A 10,000-nucleotide genomic window follows, 5' to 3' on the forward strand; every position below is an offset into this window, starting at 1 on the left:
GACCGCTTCTGTAGTCTGTGCATTGACAGAGACCAAATACTCTGATGGCACTGTAAGGGTGTTTTCACACCTGCCTTATTAAGTTCGGATGAATCTCAATACAGTTTGTTTTCCCTCTTGGTTCATTTGGGCAGGTGTGAATGCAGCAATCGTACTCGAGTGCACACCAAAATCGGACCAAAAATCATACCGAGACCTCTTTGAAGAGCTCTTTGTTTACGCTTTCAAACAAACCCTGGAGCGGTTCGTTTGTAGTGAGAACAAAATCCGAACTAGAACAGACTCAACTGCAAAAAGTACTGCGCCTTTTGGACTAATCCATCTTGCGCAGTCCGATGCGCAGTCCCGTCTTATGGGGTGTGGAGGAAAAATATTTGTTGACATCGCTTTACCAACAATTTTAAACAAAGAGAGAGAGAGAGAGAGAGGGGACATTACGTGATGGATCATTGGTAATATTTCTGGAAGACGACAGCGTCGCAGTTTAGCTAAATTAATTCACGCCTCCTCCTGAAGGAACTTGCATTGAAAACATTGTTTTCCAGCCGCGCTTCATTCTCGAAATGTATAGTTTGTCTAAAGTGATACAGACAGGTTTGTTTACTTGCGGGAGTTCCATTGGCATTTTCCCGCACGTTAATTCTGACCAATCGAAACCAGTTTAGGAAATCCGTTCAATAACATCTGGCCAATGAGAGATGTGGATTTTATCACATGACTACATTTTAGTTCTTTTCCACTGGTTTGGACCAACAGTGTGGTGTGAAAAGGACCCAAAAACGCCAGAAAATGCTACAATGTATCATTTGTTGCCCTCAGTCCGGACCAAATGAACCGAACCACAGATGTAAAAGCACCCTTAGAGACTTAAAAACTAGTCTAAAATGAGTTCCTGGACTGGGTTCTCATTTTTCCAACAGCACCCATAACTTTTCAGGGGAAAATTCACCCCCAAATGAAAATGTCCTCATCATTTATGGATTTCTTTTTCTTTCTTTCTTTCATATGAAGTTCTCTGTTGAGCTCAAAAAGGAAAAACATGATAAATAAAAATAGAAATCAGCCATTGACATTGATCACAGGAGCAAAAAATACTATGGAAGCAAATGGCTGTTTATTTTCAGCATCCGCCATTATATCTTCACTTCTGTTTAACAGAAGAATGTCAAACAGGTTTGGAAATGGTGAGTAAATGATGGCAGTATTTTTATTTTTGGGTGAACCATCTCTTTAACCGTGTACGTGACCACATTTGTATAAGCTTTGACTTGTTTCTGCAGTACCTAGTTTGTCCACAGGGTGTCTACACTAGACTGTGCCATTGGTTTATAATGAGAACAACAAAACAACACTGAAGCCTGCAGAAACCGTATTGGCAAAATTTCGAGGAACACTTGTGTGAGGGGATTAATACGCATCCGTAAGTACAAATCTGTAATATCGCTCTAACTCACACCAATTCCTAACCTCGACCTCAGAACCATTCAAATACATTAAAGGTAGCATAATCTGATGAGTAGGATAAAACGTTAGGATACCAACCCCTTTCTATGGAACAAACTGCCGACCTCTATCAGAACTTTATCTTCACTACCTTGATAGTCAATCTCCAAGCCCTGATCTATGTGACCTGTTTTGTCTTGTGTGTTGGCTGCCTTGTGTTACTACTCTATTGTTATGTTCGTGATTGTTGGTCTTATAGATCTAGGTCTTTCCTGATTGTACAACACTTTAGAGCAATCGGTAGTTGGATGAAAGTGCTTTATAAAAGATAGCGAAATGAAAAGCTCTGGTACCTCCTTATGCGCAGGCACATCTGTGAGGTGGGCAAGGCCTTCCACTTGCACATCTTCATCACTGGACTTTCCTGCACGGCTCTTGAAGGGGACACGAACACGCACGTCAGCAAGGTCACAAATACTGTGGCCACACACGAGTTTGTGCGTACTCACATTTTGCGCGCTCTCTTTCTGTAAATCAGCAAGGCTGTCACAGCGAGCACCATAGTGATGAGAAACATCGCAGCCGTGATCCCTCCTGTCAGGCCGTTTCGTGGGGCTGAGCAACAGAGCATCATGTTGGCATGGTTTTATCCAAACAACCCTCAATTCAACCATTTTAAAGAGCCCCTATTATGCATCTTAAAAGGTTTTGGGAGTCCACAACAAGCTGACATGCATGCAAGGTCAAAAAACATTGTCTAAAATATGCATTTATTTTTACTCTATTATCCCAACAACTCCTATATGATTTGTTCAGCGATTCATTTTTCATGATGCTACTCTCCTCTGATTGGTCTGAGGACCAGTCTGTTGTGATTGGTTGACTGTGTGCAGCGTATGATGGAAACGAAATGTCCATCATGGCTTATCAAGTGTTGAAGCAGGTGGTCATGGTAGTATATGGCGGCCGTGATAGTATGTGTGAGCGCAATGCAGAAAAGTATTAATAAAGCACTGCAGTTTGTACACCATGTATTGCTCTATTCTTCATCATAATTCCTAGTAAAAACAACGACACTGAGTATCAAATTAAAAATCTAACGATTTCTACACAAGCTCATTGTAGCTGCTCTGCTTTTTGTGCACTCAAGCCATTGAAATGAATGGGTTTCATAGCGCAGTGCTTTCAGCGTCTGGTGTGAAAACATGGCTAAAGATCCATTTGGAGAACGTCCTGCATTAACAACAAGTCCGTTCTTTCCTATTGAGAGTCAATAACTTTATATACACTGCATTTCAGATTTAAACCTCAGCTGGATGTTTTCATGAGCTGTTACTCTCTGAAGGAAAGAAAATCTTTTAAAATCCACAATAAGGGCACTTTAAACGCTAAAAATAGCACTAAAAGTAAAGATAGTAGTGTCTTACCTGATTGAGTCAATAAAGGGAGTGAGAGATAGGTGTCTGTATAAAGTGGGTGTGGAAATTCTCGGTTCTCTTCGTCAAACAGTTGAGTGAAGGCACGGACACTTAATCTGAGAAAAGAAAGTATACAAATATATGTCATTTTACAATTAGTTCAACTTACAATGAGGATTCTGCCATCACTAACTCACTCTTATGTAGTTCTGGACTCTTTGGGGTTAACAAATTGAGATGTTAGTCAGACAGTTTAAGCTAAAAAACAAATACTAATAAAAAAGTTCTAATAAATAATCAAGAGAGCCACAACTAAAAGATAAACAGCAAAATTAAAAGAGGCAAAACACAATTAAAGTTGAAAATAAAAGAGTTCCGTCAAAAGAGTCGCAAGAAATGATCCTGAGAGCTCAATTAGGACATCAACAAAACAAACGGGAGCCTTGACAAAGCAGAGGAGTAGATGACAACAATGGAGGACCAAATGGGAACTAAAATGGAGGTGATGACGAAGTTGATCAAATTATGTCAATGCGAAGCCAGACTAATTGACCAAGAAGAATGCAACTGGCGCAATAATGCATGAACCTGCTCTGTAGGCGAAGAATCAGAATTACATTCACAGTACATGGCAATGACCTTCTGAAAAGGAAACTACATAAAAGACAACCCAGAAAGACATGAGTACATAGGCGTCTTGACTGAAACAAGGATAAAGTTGGTCAGTCAGTAAAAAGCTTTTAGACATCTAATAATAGTCCATTAAATAGACAGGTATGAATAACTACACATGTGAAATCTGTCTAATCTATTTGTTTGATGACTAGTCTATTATTGGACTATTTAGACATTATTAGATTTTTACTGACAGCCCGAATAGCCTTGTTTTAGCCAAGATCTCTATGTTTAGATGTCTATTAGACGTCTATTAAACACAAAATTTCTTGGTGACATCAATGTCAAAATAATCCCCATTCAGCCCTCAGTTTAGGGCAAGATACTGCACCAAATATTACACAAAAAAGTGGAAGTACCGATAAGACGTCCTGGGTCTGAGAGGCCCGTCACAAAGATGTGATCCTTGCTGGATAGATTCTGGATCCAATTTGCAGGCTCCACCCAAATGTTTCATTCCTGCTCCCAGGTTTATCTCAAAAACCTGAACCTTGCTGTCGGACCCCTCGGCACATGTGCTGTGAAAGTAGCCCGTCTGGTATGCTTTAATGGAGTGGTTCTGTCTATAGTCCAGATAAGAAGGCAATGGATGTCTCTGTTCTGGCAAGCCATAATCAACATCTGTAAGTTGAACCAGACATAATTAGCGAGAATTAAAAACATTTAAACTTATCTGACAAAAAGAAGTAGTCATTAAATTGACTGGTACCATTTGACTCTGTGGCAATTATTGTGAAGTAACGAATGGCCCCGTTGGCATCACTGAACCAGCTGCAGTTGAACTTAAACCAGATGGTGAAATGGGTGATGACCACTGAATGCTCATTGACCCGTATGGTCACTGGTGGGACGGGAGGCCCTGAAAAACAAATACTGACCTGCTGAGTTTCTCTGGTAACAACATACATAGGTATTTTGGAGTTCTGTCGTAGCTACATATGAGTTCTGTCATAGGTACATCTGAGTTCTCTCATAGGTACATCCGAGTTCTGTTTTGGTACATCTGAGTTCTGTCATAGGTACATCTGAGTTCTGTCATAGGTACATCTGAGTTCTCTCAAAGGTACATCTGAGTTCTGTCTTTGGGTACATCTGAGTTCTCTCATAGGTACATTTGAGTTCTGTCATTGGTACATCTGAGTTCTCTCATAGGTACATCTGGGTTCTGTCATAGGTACATCTGAGTTCTGTCTTTGGGTTCATCTGAGTTCTGTCACAGGTACATCTGAGTTCTGTCATAGGTCTATCTGAGTTCTCTCATAGGTACATCTGAGTTCTCTCATAGGTACATCTGAGTTCTGTCATAGGTACATCTGAGTTCTGTCTTTGGGTACATCTGAGATCTGTCTTTGGGTACATCTGAGATCTGTCTTTGGGTACATCTGAGTTCTGTCATAGGTACATCTGAGTTCTCTCATAGGTACATCTGAGTTCTGTCATAGGTACATCTGAGTTCTCTCATAGGTACATCTGAGTTCTCTCATAGGTACATCTGAGTTCTCTCATAGGTACATCTGAGTTCTGTCACAGGTACATCTGAGTTCTGTCATAGGTACATCTGAGTTCTGTCACAGGTACATCTGAGTTCTCTCATAGGTACATCTGAGTTCTGTCACAGGTACATCTGAGTTCTGTCATAGGTACATCTGAGTTCTGTCATAGGTACATCTGAGTTCTGTCATAGATATATCTGAGTTCTGTTTTGGTACATCTGAGTTCTGTCATAGGTACATTTGAGTTCTGTCATCGGTACATCTGAGTTCTCTCATAGGTACATCTGAGTTCTGTCACAGGTACATCTGAGTTCTGTCATAGGTACATCTGAGTTCTGTCACAGGTACATCTGAGTTCTCTCATAGGTACATCTGAGTTCTCTCATAGGTACATCTGAGTTCTCTCATAGGTACATCTGAGTTCTGTCATAGGTACATCTGAGTTCTGTCTTTGGGTACATCTGAGATCTGTCTTTGGGTACATCTGAGATCTGTCTTTGGGTACATCTGAGTTCTGTCATAGGTACATCTGAGTTCTCTCATAGGTACATCTGAGTTCTGTCATAGGTACATCTGAGTTCTCTCATAGGTACATCTGAGTTCTCTCATAGGTACATCTGAGTTCTGTCACAGGTACATCTGAGTTCTGTCATAGGTACATCTGAGTTCTCTCACAGGTACATCTGAGTTCTCTCATAGGTACATCTGAGTTCTCTCATAGGTACATCTGAGTTCTCTCATAGGTACATCTGAGTTCTGTCATAGGTACATCTGAGTTCTGTCTTTGGGTACATCTGAGATCTGTCTTTGGGTACATCTGAGATCTGTCTTTGGGTACATCTGAGTTCTGTCATAGGTACATCTGAGTTCTCTCATAGGTACATCTGAGTTCTGTCATAGGTACATCTGAGTTCTCTCATAGGTACATCTGAGTTCTCTCATAGGTACATCTGAGTTCTCTCATAGGTATATCTGAGTTCTGTTTTGGTACATCTGAGTTCTGTCATAGGTACATTTGAGTTCTGTCATCGGTACATCTGAGTTCTCTCATAGGTACATCTGAGTTCTGTCACAGGTACATCTGAGTTCTGTCATAGGTACATCTGAGTTCTGTCACAGGTACATCTGAGTTCTCTCATAGGTACATCTGAGTTCTGTCACAGGTACATCTGAGTTCTGTCATAGGTACATCTGAGTTCTGTCATAGGTACATCTGAGTTCTGTCTTTGGGTACATCTGAGTTCTGTCATAGGTACATCTGAGTTCTGTCTTTGGGTACATCTGAGTTCTGTCACAGGTACATCTGAGTTCGCTCATAGGTATATCTGAGTTCTGTCACAGGTACATCTGAGTTCTGTCATAGGTACATCTGAGTTCTGTCACAGGTACATTTGAGTTCTCTCTTAGGTACATCTGAGTTCTGTGGATTAGAGCTGATAATAATGTAAATAATTTTCAGTTTCTTATACAGAGCAATCGTTTCACTTCACAAGACATCAGGAGCCACAGCTATTGATTTGGACTTGTTTGTATGATAAAAAAACACAATTCACTATCATTATATGAATCACTAAGGATCACGTATTTAGCTCAAAATCTACTTTAATGTTCAACTGAAGAAATAAAAGTCACCTACAGCTTGGATGACATGTGGGCGAGTAAATTAACAGAAAATTTTAATTTCTGCATGAACTATCACTTTAAATGCACTTAGAAGCAACAATAAATTATACGGCTTTTAAAATAAAAACAGATTTGACCTTTAAATTCAAATTTCTGAAAATATGCAGACTATCATCCAGCCTGCAAAAAAAGGCTTGTTTTCTTTTGACCTTTTATCTATTTATTTTCTACTCTACCCTTTACGACTATTATACTCCTACTGTTTTGTTTTCAAGTGTCAAGGTTGTTCTGCTGTCACTTACTGTCGATCATAGTGATGACGCTGTTTTTTACAGTTGAGCTCTGCTTGTCTCCAGACATCACCGTGATGTAGATGGTGTAGTTTCTGAAGGGCTCCAGTCTGTCAAAATGTTGTGAGAGAGTGTTGTTCCCCAGTATGTGTTTGTACACTGCCTTCCCAGAGCCCTGTTTGTGGCATTGCACAACATAACCGTCGTAATCAGAGTCTGGAGGAGTCCAGGAGCAGGACACAGAGGTGGAGCTCAAGGGGAAACAGTGGATACTCGGAGCCGGGAGTGGAGCTGTGGAGAAAAAGAAGTTTGATGGAACACTTATCAGGATTTTTTCACAGTATTTCCTATAATATTTTTTCTTCTGGAGAAAGTCTTATTTGTTTTATTTCGGCTAGAATGAAAGCAGTTTTGAATTTTCTTTAAACCATTTTAAGGTCAAAATTATTAGCTCCCTTAAGCTATATTTTTTCCGATAGTCCACAGAACAAACCATTGTAATACAGTAACTTGCCTAATTAATCTAGTTTAGACTTTAAATGTCACTTTAAGCTGCAATCAGTTATTAGAAATGAGTTATTAAAACTATTATGTTTAGAAATGTGTTTTCTTCCCATTAAACAGACATTGAATAAAAATATACAGGGGGGCTATTAATTCAGGAGGGCTAATAATTCCGACTTCAACTTTGTTTCATTGCGGTGGTGATGTGAATCTGCTCAGAAGCGAGTGATGTGGATAAATGTGTACTCACGGGTTCTGACAGTGTGGTAAACAGGACGGCTGTAGGTTGCAGGACTGTGCGTCTTCCCACTGACCGTCCTAAGGCTAACGTTATACAGCCGACCTGGATGAAGTCCTTCAAGGATGCGCCGAGTGAGATGGAGACGAGAAATGGAAAGCGGGTCCTGAGGAAACCACGTCACTTCAAAATCCTCATAGTCTCCTGTGTCTGGGACATGCCACTGCATGTCCGCTGAGCCGCCAGAGCTGCTGACGGACACTGATGATGGTGCTGCAGGGACTGTGGGGATATAATAAGACTCATTTAGACTCAAAACCGTTGTTGTTTAAGTCCTTCTGCAGAAAAACTTCCTTCTTAGGAACTTCTTTCTTAGATAATCATAAAGCATGTCACACATAATACACAAAAAAAACACATCGTACAATACAAATCTACCCTAAATTTAAAAACTTTACAGCTGAGGGGATAAATGAATATTTGAGCCGGTTTGTTTTACTAATAGTTCTAATACCAGAAGGGTGAAGATAAAACTCGGGGTGCATAGGATGGGAATCATCTGACAAAATACTCTTTATCCAAACTTGTCTATGGTGTAACTGAGCCATAGTCATCCTTTTTTTCCTCCTAGGTTTACGATTCTCTCTCCAAACAACTCTTCACGAGTTCACACTTGCAATAGTTTCAGAATAAAGCGTATTTGGCGTGCTGTCTAGAGAGAGGGCTCTGAGCTCGGGGAAGACACCCAAACTCGAGTTATTCCTCTTATCAGGAAACAAAGAGGAATAGGGATTCGAGCGAAGTATCTAGCCCGGCCCCAGAACGCTCCCCCCGGGATTGTAATGCTTAAGAGGTGAGGTGCTGGGGTGGTGGAGGGATGCTAAAGTCGTAAGATGCTGCAGGTAAGACAGCTTTGGTATATATAGGGGTTTGGTCAAGAACTGATTGGATAATAGAATAATTGTCAATGACGTATTTGATACTGAAACTTCTGCGCGTGCTCCTGCAGAAATTTGTTTATAAAACATCACTTATTTTTCACCAAGTGTGAAAAGATAACGGTGACTGAATGTATGAACTGTAAAACATGCATGTGAGTGATTTATCTATATTGAATGATCTTTTTTAAATGGCAAAATGTCTAAAAATCAATACATTATTCAATTCCCTTGAATAAAACACACTGCTTAAATTGTGTTTTTATATTTTGAACATTTATTTAAAGGGCACAGATTTTTTATTATAATGTGTTAAAAAGTGTCATGTTGGGGGCGTGTCCACAGTTCGCTGATTTATAGGTGTGTTGCTTCACATGTAAATTAGTTTCGGCTTCCCGCCAAAGTAACAAGGGGGCGGGGCCATGAGCTCACCCACTCTGCGTTTGCAACAGAGTCTGACAGGCAGACTCAGAGAAGGAGAAGGAGTGAGAGGTTGAGCAATCAGTCGTACATGTACGACTCGGACACAGACCAAGCAGAGAGTACAAAATCATTTGTGTCTTTGTACAGTTTTAGAGCCAACTGTGTGCTAGTTTCAAGTGCCGAGCTTGTACACAGAAACTAATAACCACGCACACTGAATTAACTTTGACTGCGGTACCGGATGCGCTGCTCGAAGCCGCGACACGGCACACCAGACACTCTCTGTAGCGCGGCAGAAACATGAAGTGTCCCGAATCGTCGTGCCACGCATTTTTGAATTCTAAACAGGTTTCTGCAGCGGTCCGCGGCGCCCAGCCGTCGACTTGAGTGTACCCTGATAGAAACCGATGTTTAGAATTCTAAAACGCATGCTAGTTAAGATCACAGGGAGCTTCTGGGATCGCGAGAAATGCAAACGGCTGAAGTATAAGGTAGACTCGATGAGAAGTACACATGTTTGCAAACCTACCTAAAGATACAACCAATAATTCTGATTAGAGCGATAATGTGGAGAATATTGCTCTTGTGTTGAGCCCAATGAGCCTTGCATCTAAAAATAGAGCTAGCGTGTTCCTTTAGTGATATCGCTTCGACTCACGCTGAAAATGGCGGACGTGAATCAACAAACTGAGGATATGATGACGCGCCTGTCAATCAATATTGGTGGGCGGGGGGACCGCTCTCCTACGTAAAGTTGCGGTCGGTTTGAAAACCGCTCCAATTGGTCCACCGTTTTTTATGTTGTTAAATTGAAAAAAAAGCACTGGGTGTGTTTATATCACCCCAATATGATGGTCTATACACCATACATGCACATATGTCTGTCCAAACAGCTTGAAAAGTAGATTTTTTTACCATAGGTGCCCTTTAAAGAACACATGTACCAATGTATTTG

General features: G+C 40.7%; 1 protein-coding gene across 1 annotated transcript in view; it reads right to left on the reverse strand.

Annotated features, from left to right (window-relative positions):
- Positions 1-10,000, reverse strand: part of ptprb (protein tyrosine phosphatase receptor type b) — a 65,700-nt gene that overhangs the window by 8,973 nt on the left and 46,727 nt on the right. The window contains exons 15-21 of the mRNA XM_056455268.1: positions 7,697-7,966; positions 6,955-7,233; positions 4,246-4,395; positions 3,896-4,157; positions 2,871-2,977; positions 1,953-2,058; positions 1,797-1,877 (exon numbers count right to left, since the gene is read on the reverse strand). Coding sequence (XP_056311243.1) covers positions 1,797-1,877; positions 1,953-2,058; positions 2,871-2,977; positions 3,896-4,157; positions 4,246-4,395; positions 6,955-7,233; positions 7,697-7,966 — 1,255 coding nt within the window. The remainder of the gene's footprint in view (positions 1-1,796; positions 1,878-1,952; positions 2,059-2,870; positions 2,978-3,895; positions 4,158-4,245; positions 4,396-6,954; positions 7,234-7,696; positions 7,967-10,000) is intronic.

This window comes from Danio aesculapii, chromosome 4 (genome assembly GCF_903798145.1).
Source record: "Danio aesculapii chromosome 4, fDanAes4.1, whole genome shotgun sequence".
Taxonomy (NCBI): Eukaryota; Metazoa; Chordata; class Actinopteri; order Cypriniformes; family Danionidae; genus Danio; species Danio aesculapii.